General features: G+C 40.0%; 1 protein-coding gene across 1 annotated transcript in view; it reads left to right on the forward strand.

Moving 5' to 3' along the window:
• The window catches only part of ADCY8 (adenylate cyclase 8), a 226,994-nt gene that overhangs the window by 37,969 nt on the left and 161,244 nt on the right, over nucleotides 1–27,781 (forward strand). Inside the window, exon 2 of the mRNA XM_028105668.2 lies at nucleotides 8,660–8,809. Coding sequence (XP_027961469.2) covers nucleotides 8,660–8,809 — 150 coding nt within the window. The remainder of the gene's footprint in view (nucleotides 1–8,659; nucleotides 8,810–27,781) is intronic.

The raw sequence follows: 27,781 nt of genomic DNA on the forward strand, positions 1-27,781 counted from the left end.
TGAATCCCCAGAACTCAGAGCTCCCTTCCCATCTCATGGAGAGAAAAATCAATGCAGGTTTCCCCTGCTTTCCAAAAGTTCCACTTTGGAAGTTTGGAAGTTTGGAAGAGAAGTTAGAAGTTTGGAAACTTCTCATAGGCCAAAAATGGTGCACAGCCAAGAAGCAATTAGCATTGACTTATATGGAAAATTTTTTGAGCATTCCCAGACCCCTAAAATCACCTCATAGGCTTTTCTGGTCTACTTTGTACATGTGTGGCTAATGGAGGCACACAATAAGTTGAGATAAAAGACAGATGCTCCCAGACACAGAGCTCTGGCGGTTGCTGCTGAGATGCTGTGTGGTCCCTGGGAAGGAGCTGGGCATTGCCACTCTCCCTGCTCGGGGTGCCTGTGGCTTCTGTAACATACCAATGTTGGACACTATTTTTACGTATGGCTAAAGCAAAAATCCTCTTCAGATTTCCTTCAGGTAACAAAAACAGGTGCTAATGTAGGTCTTTTGTAAAAGCGAAATAGCATAACATGAACTTTCAAAGAGGGACATACCTGTATCCCTCTCATGGTGCAAGACCCTACCAGGCTTGACCCTTCGTTCCCTTCAGACCTCAGCTCCTAAATGTGTCCCCACCCTCACGCACCCCTCTCCGCTGCAGCCACAGTGGGCTTCATGCTGGGCTGGAGTGGGCTTCTTCCTTCTCCTGCCACAGAGCCTCTGCACTTTTCTATTCCCTCTGCCTGGAATGTTCTTCCCAAATATCCTCATGACTCATGGCCTCACTTCTTTCAGGTTTTTACTCAGATGTGTTCGTAACAGAGAGGACATCTTTGAACTCCCGAGGAATGAGCAGTCCTACCTCTCATTGTCACTTTCTATGCTGCTTATGCTGCTATATTTTTCGTCATAGCATTTATCACACACCACCACCACTTATTAAATATTCCTGGTTTATTTGTTGATTGCTTGTCTCCCACTACTAGAGTGAGAGCAGGCGTTTATCTGCTTTGTGCACTGCCAGTTTATGAAACCATACCTGATGTAGAACTTGCTCCATAAATAATTTTGAATGGTTACATTTATTAATAGGAGCAAGGGGCTAGGAAGGCTTATCCATGGCAGTTTACAGATCTTTAAAGGTAGAAAAATAGAGCATTGATCAACAAGTGCTTCTTAGGCATCTCACACTTAACATGTCAGCTCCAGGGCAGAGGTGGCTTACAGAGGGGTCTCACAGGGACCTAGGTAGAATTAGGTAGTTTGGAGGATTACAGAATATGACCAATCCAAAAGAGTTGTCACAATATATGCCGCTCCTCCATGGACCCACAGATCTGCAGCTGCCACAGTGGAAAAGTATTTCTTTCATAAAATTTAGTTATAAAAAGGAACAATAACTTATTGAACAATGTAGGGTTTGGGGGGGTACTTAGTTGATGCTGAAATGCAGCAGTAAAGATATTTGGGAAGTCAGTTACTAAGAATCAAGTCCATATAGGAGTGTGTGCTTCTGGGCTCTGTTCTCCTCCAGCACCTCTGCACCATTGTCTCTCCTCAGCTTTTGTTTCCCTGGTGCCATCTTGTTAGATCTTCACAAGTGAGTTTGTCCTATTTCAATACACGCACATATATGCACACGTTTACACATAGGCAAGCACATATACCTGCAAATATATATATATATATATATATATACACACACACATATATATATGCATTTCCTTTTATACATGTGTACACATATATATTTCCTTTTATTTTAAGCATGAGGATTACATTGGATTTATAGGTTTGTGTTTTAACACAGCTTTAAATTGAAAAGTTTTAAATTAAAGCTTTTAAAATTGAAGTTAATTTAGATTTAATCTTAAAAGTTTTGAATTAAAGTAAAATTACATTTTACTTAATGTATCATACAAATTGGCTCATGCCATTAAATATTTTCCTGTGATTTTATGTTCTTTTGTGTATGCACATCTCCAGTGCATTCAGCCATTTCCCCAATGGTAAAAATACGCAATTTTCTTTTTCTCTCCATAAGAAAGCTTCAGTGAAAATCCCTTAACAGAAGTTTCTGGTCCTATACCTGATTATTTCCTTCAAATAGATAACCAAAAGTTGGGCCAGAGGGTCAAAAGAAATGAGTAAAACTTTGCAACATGTTGCCAATTTGCTTTCTACTTCAAAGATGATCAGGTTCTTTTAATTTAAAAAATTTTAGTTATATTTAATTTGAGATTTGGGTCATGCTTTTGTGCTGACTGGCTCATTTTCCACATGTAACTCTTTAATCCACTGGCATCTATATGCATATATATCATGAGGTGACCTTCAATCTTTTTTCCCGTAGTTGACCAATAGTCAATGAATCCCTTTACTGACAGTTATTTTTCCCACCGAATTGTTGAGCTATATGTATCATAATAAAAACTCGTTGTCTTCTCTTTTGTCTATTTCTGGGTGGTGTACTCCATTTTATTCTATTAATTTTTCAGTTGAGATTTTTTCTACTGCCACAGAATTTTACTTACTGGAGCATGATGATTTGTATTACCTTTTGGCTGGGCAAGCCCCCCACGTTCCCCACTTCCAAATCCCTTTTGTAAAAATGTCTTTGGTATTCTGACTCATGCATTATTTTTTTAAAAAGATTTATGTATTCATTTCAGAGAGAGAGAGGGCATGGGGGCATGGGGCAGAGGGAAAGAGAAAATCTCAAGCAGACTCCCCTCTGAGCACAAGCCCGATTGGGGGCTTGATCTCATGACCCTGAGATCATGACCTGAGCCAAACCCAAGAGTCGGGCGCTTAACCGGCTGCACTGGCTTCCACTTGGGAGTATAATATTGAAGCTATAAAGTGATTCAGGCACTATTTACATAGTTGATAATAGCATCCCTTTACTAGAAATACCTCCCTCCTTTATCCTCTGTAACGTTGCATACTTTAGTTACTCCCCCCCCACCCCCAGCTCTCACACATTTGCTATTGTTATTGTCAAGGATATTCTTTGGTGTTTTACATTATCATTGCTCTTGTGAATAAGATCACTGTCTCATCATATCTTGTAAATGATGATTAGTGGTACATAGGAAAGCTGTTTATCCATTCAGCAAATATATTTAGTACTTAGTAGTTGCTGAGCACTTAAACAGGTACTCTGCTAAGCACATCCACTATGCTAGGTACTAGGTGTCAATCAATGTCTAAAATGAGCACCATCCTTGCATTATTAGAACTAATAATCCAGCGTGACAGGCATCAAACAGCCAACCAAGCAAATAAATACACAATTACAATCTGTGATAAGTGCACAGTGTGCAGGAACAAAGAATAACAGGCAACTCCTACTTTGATGTAGTGATCAGGGAGCATCTCTTTGAAAAAAAAACAATAATAAAATCGAGAACAAAGGATAAGAGGAATCAGCTAGGCAAGAAATATGGGGAAGTGTGTCTCAGGCACAAAAAACAACATTAATAATAACCCAGAGGTGGGACAGGCTTATTGGAAGAATAGAAACTAAACCAGGTTGTTGGTTGGAACAAATGAGTAAGGGGAGAAATGGTATGAAATGACCTTGAAGATGATCAAGCAGGCTTTATTGTCACGATGAGGAGTTCGCATTTTTCTCATTTTTAGCAATAAATTTATCAATCTTTTTAAAAATCCATGCGTTGGGATAGGTACTACATGCACATATTCAAAATATAAAAGGTAGGTATTATAAACCAGACTTCAGTTTCTGTCCCCAGAATTACCCACTGCCTTACTGAAGGAGTCTGTGCATGTAAAAATGAGAACAAATGTTAGACCTTTGCTCTTTCCCCCCACCTAGCAGTATATACTGGAGAATGTTCAGCACTCATATACAGAAAATCAACTTGGTTTTTTCAGCATATGATCTAGTTGTATGGCCTTATAATTTAACCAGTCCTCTGTTCATGAGCATTTACGTTCTTTCTAATTACATGTAAATGATGCTGTGTTATCCTTTGATGCTAACACCTGGTGGTCATATTTATAAGTCCATTGAAGTGGAATCACTGGGCTGATAAGCATGAATATTGTCAACTTTGATAGGCATTGTGAAATTCATATCTTCAACAACTAGGCATGAAATGATTGATCCCACAACCTCTCCAGAGGAGTATGTCATCAAATTTTTGATCATTGACAATTTGATGGGTAAGGGAAAAAAATGCCATCAGATGCTATCTCATGTGTCCATAAGCAATATATTGTCTAGTTTTATTGCTTTTGTCTCTATGTCACTGGATTATACCTTTTAAAATATTATTATTTTCTGTACTTATCCATTTGGATGCATGCAGGGATAGTTCATATATTTTCAATGCTCAGTAGTATTTCATTGTTTTAATTCATCACAGAATATGTATCTATTCCACTATTGGTGGACATTCAGAGTATTTCCAGTTTCAAGCCCTTATGAAGAACGCTATTCCAGACATTCCTGGATATGTCTCCTGGCCACACATGCAAAGGTGGCTGTGGAGTGAAAAGGTGAAGTTCTGGAGTGGCGCAAATTAAATAGTAATGTGTAAAGTCAAAGTAGTTGCATCATTTCACATTCCCACTGGCATCCTTGACAATTTAATGATGCTCCACTATATATTTTCTTTTTGGAGCCAACCTAGTAAGTGTGGAATGGGTGTGGACTTTAACTTACAGTTCCTAGATGGTTGCACTCAGTTTCATATTTGTCTTTTCTTGTCTTTGAAATATCTGTTTATCTTTTGCCCTTGTTTTCTATAGGATTGTTTATGTTTTCTTATACATTTGTACAAGTTCTTATAAGCTAAAATTAATTCTTGGTGGTTATAAGTATCGCAAATATCTTTTCTTAATTTGTGTGTAGTTTTTTTCTTTCAATTTTGTTTGTGGTGTCTTTGAATGTATAGAAATTCTTTAATCAAATATACTCCTCTGTTCTTTCTAGTTTGTATTCTTTGTGCTTTATTTATTTTTATTTTTTAAAGATTTTTAGTTATTTGAGAGAAAGAGAAGGAGAGAGCGAGAGAGAGAGAGAGTGCATGAGCTGGTGGGGGGGAGGGGCAGAGTGAGAGGGAGAAGCAGACTACCCGCTGAGCAGGGAGCCTGACTTGGGGTTCGATCCCAGGACCCTGAGATCATGACCTGAGCCAAAGGCAGATGCTTAAATGACTTAGCCACCCAGGTGCTCCTGTGGTTTATTATAAAAACCTATCAAGGTGGTAAAAATATTCTCCTAGATTGTCTTTAATATTTTTGTCTTTCGTAGTGAAGACTTTAACCCACCTGCAGTGTGTTTCCATGGGTGGTATTAGGCAGGGGTTTACTTTTACTCTAGTTTCTAAATGGATAACAAACTGTTCTGGTACCCTTTGTTGAAAATCCCTCTTTTCTCCTTAGACCTGTGGTGCCCAAACTTTGTGCCTTTGTGTTTCTGGGTTCTCTGTTGACATCCACTGGTCAATTTTTGGATACCTATATCAATACCATGATGTTTTAATTGCTGAAACATTATAATAAGTCTCAATATCTGGTATCACAACTCTTTCTATTTTGTTCTTCTTTAAGAATATCTTTTGTATTTTTGACCCTTTGCCCTTCCATATAAATTTTAGAATCATCTTGAATTCCACTGGGGGTAAAAATACCTACTAAGATTTGAGAACTTTACTGGAGCAATTCTTTCCTATCCATAACATGGTATATAACCCTCCATCTATGTAGGTCTTATTTGATTATTTTAAATTAAATCCCATTATTTTCTCCACTAAATTCATTTCTTTCTGTTTGTTATGGGTGCATAGAAATGCAATTGACATTTTATTTTGATTTTATATCCAGCATCTTTGCTAAATTATTATTAATTTTAGTCATTTTTCTGTAGATATTTTTGGATATTCCACATGGATAATCATCTGCAAAAAAATGAAAGTATATTTCTTCCTTTCCAAACTATCATTTTTATTTTGTTTCTGTGTTTGTCCTATTGAGATGGCTAGAATTCGAGAATGGTGTTGAATACATTCATTTGATGGTAACTGCTACCCTGGTCTTTAAACAAATGCTCTTGAACCTTTTTCCATTGAGCAGGATGTTTGCTTTAGGTATTTTTGGTTTTGTTTCTGTACATATTCTGCATAATGATTAAGAAAGTTTATTTTTAATCTCAGGTTTTTCTTTTAATGAAAACATACTGAATTTCATCAATGCTGTTTCATCTCAATGGAATGATTATACGTTTTTTAAAAGCTATAAATGTGAATTACATTAGTTGAGTTGATAATTTTAAACCATCATTGGATTTCTGGGAGAAATTCCCTGTTGTCAACTTGAAGTATTTTTTCTATACGTTGATGGATTTGATTTGCTAATATCACGTGTAGTAATTTCTCTTCATGTTCATGAGTGAGATTTACTTATCCACCAACCATACTGGTTTTGGTATCAAGGTTATGTCAGCCTTATAAACTGAGTTTGCAATTTTTTGTTCTCTGGAAGAGACATGAAATATTTAAATTATTTCTTCCACAGTTATTTATAAAATGTTCCAATGAAGGCATCTGGGCCCATTGCTTTCCTTGTGAAAAGATTTTTAATTATGGTTCCTTTTATTGACTTTTTCTCCTTTTCCTTGAGTCAGTTCTGGTGAAGATGTATTTTGAGAAATACACCAATTCCATCTCAGATTTTTTGTAGCATTAAACTTCATAACATATTCTTATTACCTATTGATTTCTGCAATATCTTTGTCACATTTCCTATTCTTAATATTGCTTATTTGGACCTTTTCTCTCTTTCTTTTAAATTAAGCTTATAAGAATTGTTATCCTTTCTTAGTCTCTTCAGAAAAGGAACTTTTGACTTCATTTATATATTTGTCTTTATTGTATATTTGCTTTTTATTTATTTTTGCTCCTGTTTTATTATTTTTTTTCCTTCTACATACTTTGGATTTATTCTGCTTTTTGTTTCTTGCTAAATCCTTAAGTTGAATGGCTAGCACATTGATTTTCAGTTTTTTAAAAAAATAAAGCATTTATTACTATATATTCCTCTGTGAGGACTACTAAATTTTGTTCAGTAGTATTTTCATATTATTCTTTAACTATACCTTTTTTCCATTATGATAATTCTTAGATCCATGAGTTATTTAGAAATATTTTTAATTTCCAAACACATGATGTTGTCTTTGTAAATTGATTTTAGTGTAGTAATTGACTATAGTTATATGCTACTAATTCTTTGAAATTTGCCGAGGCTACCTTCAAGTTTTATCATAAAATCCTATTTATAAATATTCAATAAGTGCCTAAAAAGAATTTGTACCATCTAGTTGTTGCATACTGTATTCCATTTCAAGTTTTTAGTTGTATGAGATACTTAAGTTGTCTCTGTCTTTGCTGATTTTTTTAATCTGTTCGATCTGTTAACTGCTGAACATTGTGTAAAAAATAGATCACTGTGATGATAGATTCGTAAATAATGCCACAGACTTATGTTACACTTGGCATTGTGTATTCTGAGCTATGTTGCTAAATGTGCTCAAGTTCGTAATTTTTAGATCTTTCTGGTGAATTAAAGCTCTTAACATTATATAGTGACCTTATTTATCGCTAGTAATGTTTTCTTCCTTCAGTTCTCTTTCATATAGTATTTACACAGCAAAACCAGCTTTATTTTGTTTCGACTTTCAAACTTTTCAGTGTATTTTATTATTTTTTTAAGATTTTATTTATTATTTATTTAGAGAGTATGAGCAGAGGGAGGGGCAGAGGGAGAGGGAAAGAGAGAACCTCAAGCAGACTCCACACTGAGTGTGAGCCTATGCAGTCCTCCATCTCACAACCCTGAGATCATGATCTGAGCCGAAACCACGAGTCAGATGCTCGACCAACTGAGGCACCCAGGTGCCCCTCATTTCAGTGTATTTTAGTAATGTCTTCCTTTTTTATTTACCTGAAAATCATTGTCATAACTAGAGAGCATGTCCCCTGTCTGTAACATTTTCTCTGACTGCTTTCAAGGTTATTCTTGGCTTATTGATTTATCTTTAAATTTATTGGTTTTTTTCTTCTGTCATTTACATTATCCTATTACTATCCTCCAGTGACTGTTTTAATTTTCAGTGTTGTGTTTTCGGCTTCTAGAATTTTCATTTTGTGTGCATGGTTTCTATTTCTCTGCTAAGACTTTTTTGCATTCATTGCTAGGATATTTACTTCTGTATCATCGAAAAAAAGTTGTAAGAGCTACTAGATATAACAGTAGTACTATTAACTATTTCTTACTAGTTCTTTTCCCTTCTTCTGACCTGCTCCTCCAACCATTTAGAAGGCTAAAAACTTCAGCTAGTGAAGGGGGAGAGGTAAGGCAGAGTGAGAAAGAGAGAAGTGCTCCTATCTAACCTCAAGTTTCCAATTCACGTTCAAATCCACACTTGCAGTATGAGAAGCTTTAAATTGGATGGAAAGGCCAGTGGGGGGCTGACATTTCACCCATGACCCAAATGGTTCTATTAGGCTGATGCTAAATGTTTGGGTTACTACCTTAAGATTTACCTTGGAAATCTTTCTTTATGTTTTCCTCTTTGTCTCCAAACAGCTCTTGTTTTAATCATCTGACCAGCCTATGTTTGCAAATGTGTTTTAGGTTGTGGCCCAGGCAGTGTTATTCATGTGTATGAACACAGCTGGAATCTTCATCAGCTACCTGTCAGACCGGGCCCAGCGCCAAGCCTTCCTGGAGACGCGGAGGTGTGTGGAGGCCAGGCTACGCCTGGAGACGGAAAACCAAAGACAGGTACCAATTGGAAAGGCCTAGTGTCTGAGTTACATGGAGCTTTTTTCCTCCCCAAACACATCCTGACTTCAAGTGTTTTCTTCAGGTTTGTGTCATGGATTCCAGAGTCTAAAATAGTTATGTTAAACTTATAGCTCAAAGCAGGTTGGTCTTGTTTCCCACATTCGATTAAATGTTGTCTACAAGAAATAAAATGATTTGTCACCAAGTGCTTTTCTGACACTTTGACATCTGTGTTTGTGAACAAGGCCATGGTTCCTAAAAGCCATTAACATTCTCATTTTTGACCCTCTTTTTTTGAAACTGTGAACTCTTATTTGAAATAAATATTTTCATTACATACCAAATCATAGTAAGCTTATGGAAGAATCTTGTACATGTGTAGTTCCCTATACCTCATCCTGATTTTCAGAAGAGATTCCAGAACACAACAAATTTTGTGGAACGTGATACCAATCCTAGGAAGGGGATGCAGTAGGGAAAACAGGTTGTGTTGGGTCAGAGACCAGGTGTTTTCAGTTTGAAGAGATCGAAATGAAGATTCTTGGACATCCCGATTGGGTAGTTGTTAAAAGGATTTAAAAAATAGCTTTGGCCCTAAATTATATGTTTCCCCAAAATGAAATCAGCTTTCAAAAAATAAAGATTTGCCCCATGAAAATTATTCATGTGATATTCAAAATTCATGCCTATCTTTGCCTCTGATTGCAGTTTTCAAAGAGGGGTAGCAGGAATATATGGAAAAAATTGGTTATGGAATCAACATATAATCTCCTAAATATATATGCTCTTGGGAATTCTATGCTCAACAGATATATTAGTGTTATCACCCGAGGCTCTCATCTCTAGATACACACTTGTTATATTAAGCTTTATGCCATAATAGTTTGAGAAACTACTAAAAAGTGCCACATTGTCTTCAGCTTAATTTGATCAAATCATCAGTAAAACATGGGTCTTTGAAGTGAGTGAAGCCAGGTCTGTGTGATCATGGATGGGCCAAAACTCAAGTCCCACTGCCATATGTCATTGCCAGGGGCACAGAGAAAACTACTGAATTTCCAGACCCTACGTGGACTTCACAGGAATCAGAGCTAGGAAATTTTTTAAATTAATGTCTGGAATACTTATGCAACCTCATAATAGATTTATTATAATTGTCCTGAATATCCCTATAAAATAATTTAGAAAAATAACTTGAAATCACCTTGTGCAATCAACACCAGCATCTCCCAGGATAAAATGTTTTGTTCCTCAGCAAAACAGAACAGTTGCCAGACTGGCACGTCACTCTTTCCATGGGATGCCTGCCAATTCAGAGAATACTGCTGCATTAATAATTTATTTGACTGTTCTTGATGCCCTATTGCAATGAGAACGGCAATTGTGGGTGAGATGTCTGGGAAGCTCAGGCTTTTATTTAATGTTTATGAAATATTGGAGGTCCTACAAATGATTGCTTTATCATACCCATAAGACTTTTCTTCTTTTCCCGTCCTTCAAGTTGAGTGTCTTGGAGTCCCTGTGATGTAGTCATCCCACATGCCAGAAGGACCTTCCTCCGTCCTTTAGATAAGCTTTATTTTTTTAAGCTGGTGGAACAAGGAAGGAAAGGATACTATACAGGGAGGAGAACAAGTGACAGCTGGAATGTAGGAACAGTCGCTAGAGTTCATCCACAGCCGTCTTACCCTCTGGTGGGGTCACCAAAACCAGTGAACTCCCTGTTCTGGTTCCTCATCCATACATGGGGCAGGATCTTTCTTTCCAGCTTTGTGTTTCCCTCAAGTGAGATAAGGTGTATAAATCAATACAAAATTATAAGTCAGGGGGCACCTCGGTAGGTCAGTTAGTTGAGAAACCAACTCTTGGGTGTCAGCTCAGGTCATGATCTCAGGGTAGTGAGATCAAGCCCTGCATCAGGCTGCATGCTTAGTGCAGAGTCCGCTTGGGTTTCTCTCTCCCTCTCCCTCTACCCCTCCCTTCCTCTCTCTCTCTCTCTTTCTCAATAATAAAATCCTAAAAAAATTTATAAGTCAGCCTCATTAAAAGAAAAAACTGTCTTTTGGTGGAATACTCTTCGTTCTAAATATACAGCAAAATATGTTATAAGTTGTTATAGCCCTGTGCTCACCATTATAATAACGTGTTTCTGGTATATTGACCATGCCCTGCCCCCAGAGGCAGTAGCTAAGCTAGCGGGCTCTGTATCATTCAATGCTAAGTTTCCTTTCCTTTGACATGTGGTCTCTGCTTAAGGTCTCTGTTGTCTCTGAGAACTTCCTCAGTGGTAGATGGGCAGAGAAGGCTTTCCAATGAGACTGCTCAGGATTTGACATCTTTGGTGAATTAGTTACTGTCTTAGTGAGCTCAAGCAAGCTCTGAGCTTTAGTTTTTCCATCTGTAGCATGGGAATGATGATACCCTTCCTGAAGAGGCATCTTAATGAGAAGTAATGTATGTAGTGCTCTTGCAGCTCAGTGAAGTTTCTATTAGCATGATTGTGCAGAATGATTTCTATGAGTCAGCCAACAGAGTTCAATGCCAGGAGGACTCCTGTGAGAACACATTATGGGTTGGCTTGTCTCACTTGAAACCCCAAGTGAAAGTTAACTCATTTGGAGGGAAATCAGGATGGTGGTTTGACTTTGGTTTCCAGCGGTCAGAGCTCAGCATTAGGCTCCATATCTGTTAAAATATCGTGTGTCATTAACAAATCCAATCCCATTTACCTCTTATCAGAGCTAATTATAATACCATAACTGTTAGAAATTCTGTACCATGCAAAAGAGACGCTATAAGGGCCTGAGTGACAGCGGATCCTTTTTCCTTGGGAAATTATCCCAGAGGAGACTAAACCGCATTTTTTGGTACTTATAAAAGTATAGAATTAGGAGGGCTTATTGCACATAAACATTGAAGTTTTGTGGGATTTTTCAAGACCTGGCTTTATTTCATGGTAGGATACAAAGGAAATATTTAAATGACATACTTTGTTCAATCATGAATTAATTTATTTGAGAACCTATTATGTGCCATGAACTTTACTGGACATTGGGAACATAACAGTGACTAGCACTTGGTTCCTGGTCTTCCAGAGGTTACCAGGTATGGAAAAGGATGGCTACCCAGATGCCTCAAACCTAGAAGCAGGCTGAAGCAGGCTGATGGAAGCCTACCTAAAAGAAATGATGCCTGAGTTGCTGTATGAGTAGGATTTAGCTCAGCGGAAGAAGCAGTGAAGATTGCTACATAAGGGTCTAACCATACAAACATCCTGAAAGAAGGGAGAACACAGTTTGTTGGGACAGTTATGAGCACTCCCATGATGACTTCTCCCATCATTCTCTATTTACTCTCCATCCATTCTTGGTGGGGTTACAGAGACAAGTCAGTCCCAGTCTGCACTCTGGAGAGGGCCTGGAGGATGAATAGAACTTTATTATTGGAAGAGAGGGAAGAAAGAATTAGCAAAGATACTGATGACAGCAACATGGACAGCAACATGGGAAAGTAGGCGTCCTCGACACCCTAGCAAAGTTACGTACTTTCTTCAGTGGCATACCACTGTGCTCATTTTCCGTTCAGTATATATTTATTGAGTGTTAACTATGCACTGATATAGCTCCCTGCTGGGCATACCAAAATGAAGAAAATCTGTTGCCCACCTCTGTTCCACCATGGAACACTGGACCTCGATCACTGCATGCCTGTTACCCTGTTAAGGTAACTGACCCCTTAAGAGTGACCGATGGCTCATTCCTCTATATAGCCCACCAGCAGTTCCTGAAAACCAGCATGGAATGGATGATTATAAAATGACCGAGATTGTCAGTATTTAATGGTGGTTACCAATAATTTTTCCAAAGAAAATTGCCAAGCAGTAGTTAGAGGCTAAGTGGCACATGAGCCCTCTTGCTTGGCAGGTCCCATAGTATGATGATATGCTTGAGGCCCAGGGAAAGAGGCTTTTTCCTGGGATAACCTGAGGTTGGGTGTGTGGGTCTATCGTTGAGAGCAAGCAGGTAGGTCTCTTCAAAGAAGGTTTTGGGGTTTTTTTGCATTTTATTTTATTTTATTTTACTTTGATGTAGTGATCCACGATTCATTGTTTGCGTATAACACCCAGTGCTCCATGCAGTACACGCCCTTCTCAATACCCATCACCGGGCTAACCCGTCCCCCTCCCCCCGCCCCTCTAAAACCCTCAGTTTGTTTCTCAGAGTCCATAGTCTCTCATGGTTCGTCTCTCCCTCCAATTCCGCCCCCTTCGTTTTTCCCTTCCTTCTCCTAATGTCCTCCCTGCTATTCCTTATGTTCCACAAATAAGTGAAACCATATGATCATTGACTTTCTCTGCTTGACTTATTTCACTTAGCATCATCTCCTCCAGTCCCATCCATGTGGATGTAAAAGTTGGGTATTCAGCCTTTCTGATGCCTGAGTAATATTCCATTGTATATATGGACCACATCGTCTTTATCCATTCGTCTGCTGAAGGACATCTCAGCTCTTTCCACAGTTTGGCTATTGCGGACATTACTGCTATGAACATTGGGGTGCATATGGCCCTTCTTTTCACTACATGTGTGTCTTTGGGACAAATATCCAGTAGTGCAATTGCTGGGTCATAGGGTAGCTCTGTTTTTAATTTTTTGAGGCACCTCCACACTGTTTTCCAAAGTGGCTGTACCAACTTGCATTCCCACCAACAGTGTAAGAGGGTTCCCCTTTCTCCACAACCTCTCCAACACTTGTTGTTTCTTGCCCTGTCCATTTTTGCCATTCTAACTGGTGTAAGGTGGTATCTCAATGTGGTTTTGATTTGAATTTCCCTGATGGCTAATAATGATGAACATTTTTTCATGTGTCTGTTAGCCATTTGTATGTCTTCTTCAGAGAAGTGTCTTTTCATATCTTCTGCCCATTTTTTGACTTGATCATTTGTTTTTTGGGTGTCGAGTTTGAGTTCTTTATAGATCTTGGATACCAGCCCTTTATCTGTAGCGTCATTTGCAAATCTCTTCTCCCATTCTGTGGGTTGCCTCTTTGTTTTGTTGACTGTTTCCTTTGCTGTGCAGAAGCTTTTTATCTTGATGAAGTCCCAAAAGTTCATTTTTGCTTTTGTCTCACTAGCCTTTGGAGATGTATCTTGAAAGACGTTGCTGTGGCCGATGTCAAAAAGGTTACTGCCTATGTTCTCCTCTAGGATTTTGATGGATTCCTGTCTCACATTGAGGTCTTTCATCCATTTTGAGTTTTTCTTTGTGTATGGTGTTAGAGAATGGTCGAGTTTCATTCTTCTGTATATAGCTGTCCAATTTTCCCAGCACCATTTATTGAAGAGACTCTTTTTTCCATTGCATATTTTTTCCTGCTTTGTCGAAGATTATTTGACCATAGAGTTGAGGGTCCATATCTGGGCTCTCTATTCTGTTCCATTGGTCTATATGTCTGTTTTTGTGCAGTACCATGGTGTCTTGGTGATCACTGCTTTGTAATATAGATTGAAATTGGGCAACGTGTTGCCCCCAGCTCTGTTTTTCTTTTTCAATATTTCCTTGGCGATTTGGGGTCTTTTCTGATTCCACACAAATTTTAGGATTGTTTGTTCCAGCACTCTGAAAAACATCATTGGAATTTTGATCGTGATGGCATTGAAGGTATAGTTTGCTCTGGGTAGCATAGACATTTTAACAATGTTTATTCTTCCAATCCATGAGCATGGAATGTTTTTCCATCTTTTTGTGTCTTCTTCAATTTCTTTCATGAGTGTTCTGTAGTTCCTAGAGTATAGATTCTTTACCTCTTTGGTTAGGTTTATTCCGAGGTATCTTAAGGATTTTTTGTGCTATTGCAAATGGAATCCTTTCTCTAATTTCTCTTTCTACAGTTGCATTGTTAGTGTATAAGAAAGCAACTGATACAAAATCAATGCACAGAAATCAGTTGCTTTCAAACTAGGTTTTTAGCTTCTTGAAGGTGGTTCTCAACATCTTTCCTTCCCATAGCCACGGCACAGTGCCAGGCAGAAACTACTGAATGGATCCAAATTTTGACATGTTTCATTTAGATTGGCATCAAGAGGTTGAGCACATATTGGCTCTTTCCTTTGGGGAGGCAAGGGTATTGCCTTTTTTAAAAATAATTTTATCCCCAGTTGTAACCAGCACAGCACATACTAAACATCTAGCTGGTCTCTTGGTCTCCAGCTTCTCTTCCTCCAATCTGTTCTTTCCAAATCCCTGGTCTGGTTTAGAGCCAGTATGAGATAGAGGTTAAGAGCTAAACCTTCAATGTTTGGAAGATCTGGATTCCAATCCTATTTTCTTTGCTTCCTGGCCTTGGAAATGTATGTAAACTATTCCCTTGGGAGACCTTGACTTTGTCGGTTTAAGATGAGCATGATGATTTTGCCTTCCTCCAAGGGTTGTGGTGAGGGTTAAGGATGAAATTAACCGAGGCAGGGGATATACTCAAGCTATATGAAAGAGGATGCTGTGATGATAATGACATTGATGTCACTCTTGTCTGCAAGAAAACCCTTCAGTGGCCACGTTCCCTCCCAGACAAAATCCAAACCCCCACATGGGGCCCAACAGCCCTCCACTTTCTAGCCCCCATTGTCTCTCCCCAGATTCTTCCCCACTCCCTCTCCATTCTTGCAATACCATAGGACCATCAGCTCCCTGAACTGCTGTTCGATGGCCCTGTGCTCTGTGGTTCTCTCGGCCTGGAAAGCCCACCTCCCTCCTAATGTCTTCACCCTGAAAATTCTGCACCAGGATCCCTTCCTCCATGAGGCTTGCTTTTCATCTTTCCAAGTTGTATGGAAATGCTTTGCTCGTGCTTCCAGCATGCTTTAAAGTTAACTCTGTTATAGAGCCTGTCACACTTTATGACATTTGCTAGCCTGAGTGTCTCTCTACCCTCCATGGCCAGTACAGACTACTTAGAGGCACCTGCTCTTTCCAATTCATCTGATTCTCCTGGCATTTACCCAGCACAATGGCTGGAATATAAGATCTTCTGATTAATGTCTATTTAACTCAGTTATATTGAATTCAAACTTTGGCTCCTGGCCTTATTTCTACCTAAGCGAGGGTTGTGTTGTAATAATTCTCCTATGTAAAAGGAAAGGGACTTTGTGCTCCTTGTGACCCCCATGAATAACGGTTGGGGGAGGACACTTACCCAATTCAGGATAGACTGGGACAGCCTGAACACATGTCTTACACAGACCTGTTAGGGGAATTTTCCATCTAGAAGCTGAATCTTAGAACATCTATCTTTGGGGAGCTGAATTCTAATTATTGTAGTTACTGTAATCCCATTTCTCCTCCCAAATGATCCAGTGGCCCATGTTTATTTTAAATATTAAAATGAATTAATTGTTTTTCTTTTAGTTTGAGAATTACCGAAACCCGCTTATGGTAATCCTGGCATTTCGAGGTGTCTCAGAAGCTCCGGGTGCACTGGAATAAAGTTTCTGATGATGCCATATGTTGCAGCAGCAGGAAGATTATTATTAAATGCAGCAGATGTTTTAGCTGTTTTAAAGCAATTCTGTTTAACTTAAACGTCTTCGTTAGACAACATTGGTATAAACTAGTGGTTAGGACAATAGTTTGGGTGAGAAAGTTAGGTTTCCTACTTGAGTTCTGAGTTGTTTGGCTCATATTTGTGCCCTACAGAATTGTTTTTAAAGTTACAGATAACTAAGTAAGGCAGTGCCTTGTCGTTCGTTCATTCATTTATTCATTCATTTAAAGTTGACCTGAAAATGCCAGAATCTCAAAATATTTGGATTTTCTGCTCCAACTTGCTCTCTTCCCATTATATTCCAAAAAACCTCTTGAGTCTCCTATCATCAAGCCATTTTTCTACTGTTTTCCATCTATTGCCTTTAGGACTACCCATGTACTGTCCGCCATGCTCATCCTTATCTTTTATTAATGATTTCATATTAACTGTTCTCTAGTGTATACTGGAATATTCTTGTTCTCCTAAACATTCTTCTTACCTTTTTACACTCATGCCTTTGCTTCTGCTCTTCTCCCTTCCTGGTCCAACACTCCTTTCATCACTAAACACTTGGCTCAGATGTCACCACCTCCACAAAGAGCCTCTCTTTTCTCCCCAACTGTGACTTCCATGAGTGTTGTGTGTGTGTATGTGTGTATTTCTTTATGGCGTTAATCTCCTTCTCCATTCTGCTGTGCTCTTGCTTCATTTTTCCTTCTACACTGTAAACTCATTGCAGATTGGATATATGTTTAAGTTGTGTGCCTCACAATCGCTCTGGATCCAGAAAGGGAGAAGCCCAAGCTGGGAAGAAAAGCAGAGACAATGACCATAATCATGAGTGCTGTCATTGTGTTTTCCCAGTAGTCTTTCATGCAGAACTACCTGTGAATAAATCCTCTCCTCTCGTGCTACGGTGTCCAGGGTCTTTGTCCTCCAAAACCAGGAGTCCAACCTCTCTTTGGCAGTTAGCAACTCCATCTTCCTGATCTTCTGGTCCAGCTTCTCCTTCTGTTATTCCTTCACATAAATGACTTCAGCCTTGGCAGAGTTGTGCCTCGAATTTAAAAAAATAAATCTCACTTCAAGGCATCTTCTTGATTATCTGACTCTTGCAAGTTTCTCCATCTCCATGCTATTTTTGTCATAGCGTCATTTCATTTCTTCTCATGGTTTCACTTTCATTTCCCTCAGGTATTTTGGGGATAAAGAGTGAAACGTTATTCCAGTCACCATCTTCCCCCAATATATAATGCTCTGCAACTCTGTTGTCCAGTTCCCGTGATGATGGGAAAATTTTAGAGCTGTATCATCCAGAAACCACCAGCCACATAGGACCACAGTGTAGAATGTGCAATGTGGTTAGTGTGACTGAGCAATTGATTATTAAATTTTAATAAATTTAAATAGCCATTGAACCACCGTTCTTGTCTCTTGTCTCTCCTGTGGTGAGTTATCGTGACTTCAACCATCACTTCTGGATTGTTCCACATCAGTATCTCTAACACCATGTTCTTTTCTGAGCTCCCCATGCCCATCATCAGTATCCTGCTGGGCAGCTTCATCTGCATGGTTTCACTGCCTCCACCTGTTCAGGATCCTCTCACCACTCCCAAAATGTACTTTGTTCTGATAGGACACATTTTTTTTTGACCTGATCCGTCCGAATCAACTGTGGCACCAATTCCTGTTGATGCTGTCTCTACCATATATGTACTAGCTGTCCCTGAATTTCTTTTTCTAATCTTGTTTAAGCCCTCCCACACTGGTTAGCTTTCTGATGGGTGTTAACCAGTTTCTAACTAGTGTGAACTGGTCTAGCCACCTGTAGGCACTTCACCCTGAGGTTCCTCTTGAGAAAGAAGCTGTCTTTGCATTTTCTTTATGATCTATGAAATCAGAGACACTGCAACATTATGACACCTCATGGAAATGAATGAAGCATGATCCACAGTTTTCTCTCCATCTATTCTTGTCCCTGTCCATCTTACAGAGAGGAGGATTCCTGTGTAATGTGTTTATTTTCCAGGTCTCTTTGTGGGGTGACAATGAGGATCCTCTCCTCCAACAGGGAGCCCACTCCTGCAGGCTACTTTTCTCCCCACAGTTAGCGCACCGAGGCAGTGAGCCCCACAGTGGCCCAGCTGCCCTCTCTTTGCCTGGAGATCTGTAGCCAGTACAGAAATAAGGCATAGAACCCCATGTTCACTCACTTTGCAGCCACAGTCCCAATCCCTTTGCCAGCAAGGCCAGTGTCTATTATGATTCCTGTATACTTCAGCTGTCTATTTCTCAGCTGGTTCTTCTGAGAGGTGAGACATGTGACTAATTCACATCTGAGAGCCCTACCCCAGTGTAACATCTGTCAGGATCATCATCTTAGTGTCCCCATTTTTTATTTTTATTTTTTTTGAGAAAGACACTTTTTTTACTTTTTTTTTATTATGTTATGTTAATCACCATGCATTACATCATTAGCTTTTGAGGTAGTGTTCCATGATTCATTGTTTGTGTGTAACACCCAGTGCTCCATGCAGTACGTGCCCTCTTTACTACCCATCACCAGGCAAACCCATCCTCCCACCCCCCTCCCCTCTAGAACCCCCAGTTTGTTTCTCAGAGTCCATAGTCTCTCATGGTTCGTCTCCCCCTCCGGTTTCCCCCCTTCATTTTTCCCTTCATGCTATCGCCCTTTTTTCTTTTCTTAAACATATAAGGTATTATTTGTTTCAGAGGTACAGATCTGTGATTCAACAGTCTTGCAGACTTCACAGCAATCACCATAGCACATACCCTACCCAATGTCTATCACCCAGCCACCCCATCCTTCCCACCCCCTACCACTCCAGCAACCCTCAATTTGTTTCCTGAGATTAAGAATTCCTCATATCAATGAGGTCTTATGATACATGTCTTTCTCTGATTGACTTATTTCGCTCAGCTTAATACCTTCCATTTCCGTCCACATCATCACAAATGGCACGATTTCATTCCTTTTGATGGCTGCATAATATTCCACTGTATATATATACCACATCTTCTTTATCCATTCATCTGTCGATGGACATCTTCGCTCTATCCATAGTTTGGCTATTGTGGACATTCCTGCTATAAACGTCGGGTTGCACGTACCGCTTCGGGTCCCTACATTTGTATCTTTGGGGTAAACACTCAGAAGTGTAATTGCTGGGTCGTATGGTAGCTCTATTTTCAACTTTTTGAGGCACCTCCATACTATTTTCCGGAGCGGTTGCACCAGTTTGCATTCCCACCAACAGTGTAGGAGGGTTCCCCTTTCTCCGCATCCCTGCCAATATCCTGTCATTTCCTGACTTATTAATTTTAGCCATTCTGACTGGTGTGAGGTAGTATCTCATTGAGCTTTTGATTTGGATTTCCCTGTTGCTGAGTGATGTTGAGCACTTTTTCATATGTCTGTTGGCTATTTGGATGTCTTCTTTGGAAAAATGTCTGTTCATGTCTTTTGCCCATTTCTCGATTGGATTATTTGCTCTTTGGGTGTTGAGTTTGATAATTTCTTTATAGATTTTGGATGCTAGCCCTTTATCTGATATTTCATTTGCAAATATCTTCTCCCATTCTTTCGGTTGTCTTTTGGTTTTGTGGACTGTTTCCTTTGCTGTGCAAAAGCTTTTTATCTTGATGAAGTCCCGATAGTTCATTTTGCCCTTGCTTCCCTTGCCTTTGGCAATGTTTCTAGGAAGAAGTTGCTGCGGCTGAGGTTGAAGAGGTTGCTGCCTGTGTTCTCCTCTAGGATTTTGATGGACCCCTGTCTCACATTGAGGTCTTTCAACCATTTGGAGTCTATTTTTGTGTGTGGTGTTAGGAAGTGCTCCAGGTTCATTCTTCTGCATGTGGCTGTCCAATGTTCCCAACACCGTTTGTTGAAGAGACTGTCTTTTTTCCATTGGACATTCTTTCCTGCTTTGTCGAAGATGAGTTGACCATAGAGTTGAGGGTCCATTTCTGGGCTCTTGATTCTGTTCCATTGATCTATGGGTCTGTTTTTGTGCCAGTACCATTCTGTCTTGATGATGACAGCTTTGTAATAGAGCTTGAAGTCCGGAATTGTGATGCCACCAGGTTTGCTTTTCTTTCTCAACAGTCCTCTGGCTATTTGGGGTCTTTTCTGGTTCCATACAAGTTTTAGGATTATTTGTTCCATTTTTTTGAAAAAAGTGGATGGTATTTTGATAGGGATTGCATTGAATGTGTAAATTGCTCTAGGTAGCATTGACATCTTCACAATATTTGTTCTTCCAATCCATAAGCATGGAACGTTTTTCCATTTCTTTGTGTTTTCCTCAATTTCTTTCATGGGTATTTTATAGTTTTCTGAGTACAGATTCGTTGTCTCTTTGGTTAGATTTATTCCTAGGAATCTTATGGTTTTGGGTGCAATTGTAAATGGGATCGATGCCTTAATTTCTCTTTCTTCTGTCTTGTTGTTGGTGTATAGGAATGCCACTGATTTCTGTGCCTTGATTTTATATCCTGCCACATTACTGAATTCCTGGATGAGTTCTAGCAGTTTTGGGGTGGAGTCTTTTGGGTTTTCCACATAAAGTATCATATCATCTGCCAAGAGTGAGAGGTTGACGTCTTTGCCGATTCGGATGCCTTTTATGTCTTTTTGTTGTCTGATTGCTGTGGCTAGGACTTCTAATACTATGTTGAATAACAGTGGTGATAGTGGACATCCTTGCCGTGTTCCTGACCTTAGGGGGAAAGCTCTCCGTTTTTCCCCATTGAGAATGGTATTCACTGTGGGTTTTTCAAAGATGGCTTTTATGATATTGAGGTATGTATGCTCTATCCTTATACTCTGAAGAGTTTTGATCAAGAAAGGATGCTGTACTTTGTCAGATGCTTTTTCTGCATCTATTGAGAGGATCCTATGGTTCTTGTTCTTTCTTTTATTAGTGTATTGTGTCACATTGAGTGATTTGCAGATGTTAAACCAACCTTGCAGCCCGGGGATAAATCCCACTTGGTCATGGTGAATAATCCTTTTAATGTACTGTTGGATCCTATTGGCTAGTATTTTGGTGAGAATTTTTGCATCCATGTTCAAGGACATTGGTCTGTAATTCTCCTTTCTGATGGGGTCTTTGGTTTTGGGATCAAGGTAATGGTGGCCTCATAAAATGAGTTTGGAAGTTTTCCTTCCAATTCTATTTTTTGGAACAGTTTCAAAAGACTAGGTATTAATTCTTCTTTAAATGTTTGGTAGAGATCCCCTGGGAAACCATCTGGCCCTGGGCTTTTGTTTGTTGGGAGATTTTTGATGACTGCTTCAATTTCCTTAGTGGTTATAGGTCTGTTCAGGTTTTCTATTTCTTCCTGGTTCAGTTTTGGTAGTTGATACATCTCTAGGAATGCATCCATTTCATCCAGATTATCTAATTTGCTGGCCTAGAGTTGCTCATAATATGTTCTTATAATTGTTTGTATTTCTTTGGTGTTGGTTGTGAGCTCTCCTCTTTCCTTCATGATTTTATCTATTTGGGTCCTTTCTCTTTTCTTTTTGATATGTCTGGCCAGGGGTTTATCGATCTTGTTAATGCTTTCAAAGAACCAGCTACTAGTTTCGTTGATCTGTTCTACTGTTCTTTTGGTTTCTATTTCATTGTTTTCTGCTCTGATCTTGATTATTTCTCTTCTCCTGCTGGGTTTACGCTTTATTTGCTGTTCTTTCTCCAGCTCCTTTAGGTGTAGGGTTAGGTTGTGTATTTGAGACCTTTCTTGTTTCTTGAGAAAGGCTTGTATTGCTATAGACTTTCCTCTTAGGACTGCCTTTGCTGCATCCCAAAGACATTGAACAGTTGTGTTTTCATTTTCATTGGTTTCCATGAATTTTTTTAATTCTTCTTTAATTTCCTGGTTGACCCATTCATTCTTTAGTAGGTTGCTCTTTAGCCTCCATGTATTTGAGTTCTTTCTGACTTTCCTCTTGTGATTGAGTTCTAGTTTCAAAGCACTGTGGTCTGAAAATATGCAGGGAATGATCCCAATCTTTCGGTACCAGTTGAGACCTGATTTGTGAGCTAGGATGTGATCAATTCTGGAGAATGCTCCATGGGCACTAGAGAAGAATGTATATTCTATTGCTGTGGGATGGAATGTTTTGAATATATCTGTGAAGTCCATTTGCCCCGGTGTGTCATTTAAAGTCTTTATTTCCTTGTTGATCTTTTGCTTTGATGATCTGTCCATTTCAGTCGGGGGACTGTTAAAGCCCCCCACTATGATTGTATTGTTGTCGATGTGCTTCTTTGGCTTATATCATTGGCTGCTCCCATGTTAGGGGCATAGATATTTACAATTGTTAGATCTTTTTTGGATAGACCCTTCAAGTATGATATAGTGTCCTTCTTCATCTCTTATTATAGTGTTTGGTTTAAAATCTAATTTGTCTGATATAAGGATTGTCACCCCAGCTTTCTTTTGCTGTCCATTAGCATGGTAAATGGTTTTCCACCTCCTCACTTTCAATCTAGGGGTGTCTTTGTGCCTAAAATGAGTCTCTCGCAGACAGCATATAGATGGGTCTTGTTGTTTTTTATCCAATCTGATAGCCTGTGTCTTTTGATTGGGGCATTTAGCCCATTTACATTCACGGTAACTATTGAAAGATAAGAATTTAGTGTTTTTGTATTGCCTGTAAGGTGACTGTAACTGTATATTGTCTGTGTTCCTTTCTGGTCTATGTTGCCTTTAGGCTCTCTCTTTGCTTAGAGGACCCCTTTCAATATTTCTTGCAGGGCTGGTTTCGTGTTTGCAAATTCCTTTACTTTTTGTCCTGGAAGCTTTTTTATCTCTCCTTCTATTTTCAATGACAGCCTAGCTGGATATAGTATTCTTGGCTGCATATTTTTCTCATTTAGTGCTCTGAAGATATCATGCCAGTCTTTTCTGGCCTGCCAGGTCTCTGTGGATAGGTCTGTTGCCAATCTAATGTTTCTACCATTGTAGGTTACATATCTATTGTCCCGAGCTGCTTTCAGGATTTTCTCTTTTTCTCTGAGACTCGTAAGTTTTACTATTAGATGTTGGGGTCTTGACCTATTTTTATTGATTTTGAGGGTGGTTCTCTGTGCCTCCTGGAGTTTGATGCCTGTTTCCTTCCCCAAATTAGGGAAATTCTCTGCTATTATTTGCTCCAATATAACTTCTGCCCCCCTCTCTCTTTCTTCTTCTTCTGGGATCCCAATTATTCTAATGTTGTTTCATCTTATGGTATCGCTTATCTCTCGAATTCTGCCCTCGTGATCCAGTAGTTGTTTATCTCTCTTTTTCTCAGCTTCTTTATTTTCCATCATTTGGTCTTCTATATCACTGATTCTCTCTTCTGCCTCATTTATCCTAGCAGTTAGTGCCCCCATTTTTGATTGCACCTCATTAATAGCCTTTTTGATTTCAACTTGGTTAGATTTTAGTTCTTTTATTTCTCCAGGAAGAGTGTCTCTAATAACTTCCATGCTTTTTTCAAGCCCAGCTAGTATCTTTAAAATCGTCATTCTGAACTCTAGTTCTGACATCTTACTAATGTTCATATTGATTAGGTCCCTGGCAGTTGGTACTGCCTCTTGTTCTCTTTTTTTGAGGTGATTTTTTTTTGTCTTGTCATTTTGTCCAGAGGAGAATAGATGAATGAGAGAACAAAATGCTAACAGGGTAACAACGACCCCAGAAAAATATACACTAAACAAATCAGAAAAGACCTGAAACGGGGAGAAGAAAGGGAAAGAAAGAAGAAAGAAAAAGATAAAAACAAACTTAAAAAAAAATATGATCAAATATGATCAGCCTGGTGCATAGATCAGTGCCACACACTAGATTTTGGGCGTATTTTGGTCTGTTAGAAGAAAGTGCCTCCCAAAATTTTAAAGAAAGAGAAACATATATGTACAAAAATAAGGGTAAATATGATGAAAGGATGGAATACGACTGTAAAGATGAAAATTATAAAAGATTTTATAAAAGGAATTGACAAGATAAGAAGTTGGTTGAAAAAAGAAAGAAGAGGATTTAAGAAAAAAAAGGGGGGGGAGAATGTGATTAGGCAGGAGACCAGAACAAAGCCATACACTAGAGTTTAGTGTATATTTTGGTCTTTTAGAAGTAACTAGATCCCAAAATTTCAAAGAGAGAACAACTTATATATATATACCAAAGATATGGTTAACTACTGTGAAGGGGTAGAATATGACTCTAAAAATGAAAAATGAAAAAGATTTTTTTAAAAAAGGAATTGATAAGATGTTGGTTGAAAAAGAGAAAAAGATAAATTAAAAAAAAATAAAGAAAGTTAAAAAAAATTAACTTTGAAAGACTAAAGAATCATGGTAAAAAAGCCATGAATTCTATGTGCAGTATTCCCCTAGCGCTGGAGTTCTGCCATCCTCATTGATCGGTAAACTTGGTCTTGGCTGCCTGTTCTTGCTTATCTTCTGGGGGAGGCGCCTGTTGCTGTGGTTCCCAAATGTCTTTGCCGGAGGCAGAATAGCCCCGCCCTTGTCGGTACAGCCTAAGTAATCTGCTCAGGTTTGCTCTCGGGAACTTTTGTTCCCTGCCAGCTTTCCGTACAGCTTTGGAGGATGAGAGTGAAAACAGCGGCCTCCCAAACTCCGCCCCAGAGGAGCCGAGAACTCGGGGCCCCGCTCCTCAGTGCGCCCCTAGAGCAAAGCACTCAATCACTCCCATCTCCCCAGTCTCCGGTGGCATTCCATGCTCACCCGGCCTGTGACCCAGCGTTTCTATCTCTGGCACCCGACCCCGTGTGGAGTCTCCAAACCCAGCAGATCCCTGCGGTGAGCTCCACGTAGCTCCTCTGGCGGGGGGGAGTCTCCCCGGATCTGCCGCTTATTGAGTCCCTGCTGGAAGAGCAGTGGCCCGACTGTGCGCCCCCCCGAGCTGAAAGCCTGTTTCTCGGCCCCGTCTCTGCAGCCGGCTTCCCCGCTCCGATACCTGGGAGCTCTGCTGCACTCAGGCACCCCCGGTCTTTCTGTGACCCCGAGGGTCCTGAGACCACACTGTCCCTCGAGGGTTCCACCCCCCCACTTAGCCGCTGGAGCGACGTCCCCCAGTGGAGCTGACTTCTAAAAGTTCCGATTTTGTGCTCCGCGGCTCTATCACTTGCCAGAAGCGGCCAAAGGAGGCCCCCTCCCCTGCCGTCTATCTTCCCCCAAACATTGCCTTGGATTCACTTCTCTGCACGTCCTACCTTCCAGAAATCTGTCGCTTTTCTGTTCAGAGAGTTGTTGCTATTGTTTTCTTCGATCTCCTCTTGAGTTCGTAGGTGTTCAGAATGGTTTGATCCCTATGCAGCTGAATTCCTTGGACCAGAAGAAATTCAGGTCTCGCACTCCTTCACCATCGTGCGCCTCCCCCCGTCCCCATTTTTTTAAAAGATTTTATTTATTTGAGAGAGAGGGAGAGAATCCACAAGTAGGAGGGAGGGGCAGAGGGAGAAGCGGTGTCCCCCACTGAGCAAGGAGCCTAACTCGGGGCTCTATCCCTGGACCCCGGGATCACGACCTGAGCCAAAGGCAGATGCTTTACTGACTGAGCCACCCAGGCATTCTCTTTTTTTCCATTTGATTATATAAGCCTTTACAGTAAAGCTCCCCATTGATTGCTACTACCCACACAATACAATCCAATTCATTTACCCAACATTATAGTCCATCCACTACTTGGCCCAGCCCGACTTTTCAATCGTTTTACTTACTAACTCCATTCTCGTACTCCACCCAGACCAGCAAACATGCCCCACGCTTCTGTGCCTTTGACTTTTTGCTGGATGTCCCCTGCTCACCCTCCAGATCCAGCCTTTACCCTTCTCTGCCTTCTCAGTGCCCCTGAAGGCTAACTTTTATGGATGCATCAACAAGCTCAATACCATCTAGCTTCTGGTTGGGTTTGGCCAATGTGAAGTACAGAATGAAGATGGGAGGGCAATGAGGTCAATGGCTTTATCTCCTCATCAGCCTGGCCAAGCTGTGAAATGAGAATGGCTACATTTCTCTACCAAGGGCCACAGCTTCTCTCAGGCTCCCCTGTCCTCCCGCTACAGGATTTGCCAGGTTCCAAGAGTATTTGTAGATTCACTCTTTCTAGCCTTAGGATGTTTTACCATTCATTGTTGGGTTCCTTAACTCTTCATTAAGGTCTCTTCTGTTACCCTTTTTGAAGTACCAGTTGTGTCCTGCTGGGACCCTGAATTACAAGTTGCTATTGCTTCCTTTGGGTGAGATGCCCTGCTGCCCTCCCTCACTCCCTGTACATGTGAGGCAGTTTAGGAGAGCTGGAAAGACAAGGAGTCAGAAAAACTGCCCTGCCCAACATGGTAACCACCAGCCACATGTGGCTATTGAGCACCTAAAATACCCTTCATCTAAATTGAGACGTGCTGTGAGAATAAAATACATACCAGCGTTTGAAAAGGATACCAAAAACAAAAGGAATGTAAACTATTTCCTTAATAACTTTTTAACTATTGGTTACATGTTGATTACACACCAAAATAATATTTGGGCTATGTTTGATTAAATAGAATATACTATTGATGTGAGTTTCAACTGTTTATTTCTACTTTTTAAAATGCATACACTAGGGATTTTGAAACGCGGCTCACACGATATTTCCACTGGACGGGGCTGCCCTCGATGCTCCTCCCATTTCCATGATGGGACCGAGCAAGTTGTTGAACCCCTTTGTGTGTGAGCGTTCTCATCTCTCAATTAGAAATGATAAGTCCTGCCCTAACTCATGGTGGTGTTCTGAGAGACAATAACATAATGCCTGAAAAACTGTTATTTCAACTGTAAAGAACTCTACAAATGGTAGGGCTCTATCTATGAAAATCTCACCAACACCCCCTCTAGGAAGCTGGTGCTCAGACGTCCCCTCTAGGAAGCTCCCTCTGCTTTTCCCAGTCATGAGCTATGACTGGCATTCAGAGATTTTTAGTTAGCACGGTTTTTTTTTACACTTTGCCTGGTGTCTCGATTAGCACCATGATTCCCTCCAAGTGCTGGTAAGATGCTGAGTGGTGAACAGAGACCTCGTGTTAATAGCTTTGACCCTCTTGGAAGAGCTGACTTCACTCAAGGGTCTGTGTTTACCCCCTGTGGGTGGAACACCAGCTCTCGCATTCCATCTGGCTGCCTTGTTCTTTGTGATCCTCCCAGTACATTATTTGCATTTTCTGGCGCAGTGGAGAGAGTGTGAGCTCTGTAGAACAAACTTGGATTCAATTGCTAGTTCCAGCTCCATATCTGGGTGACCCTGGGTGTATCAGTTAAACTCTCTGAATTTTGGATCTTTCATCCATCAAAAATGATAATCCCTCTATCTCAAGGTTGCTGTGAGGAAATCAAGCTTATGGGTGAAAGTTGGATGTCATAGTTGGTCCTTGCACCT

The sequence above is a fragment of the Eumetopias jubatus genome, unplaced genomic scaffold, assembly GCF_037043125.1.
Source record: "Eumetopias jubatus isolate StellerSeaLion01/CBP00866 unplaced genomic scaffold, mEumJub1_p1.0 scaffold_4, whole genome shotgun sequence".
NCBI classification, from domain to species: Eukaryota; Metazoa; Chordata; class Mammalia; order Carnivora; family Otariidae; genus Eumetopias; species Eumetopias jubatus.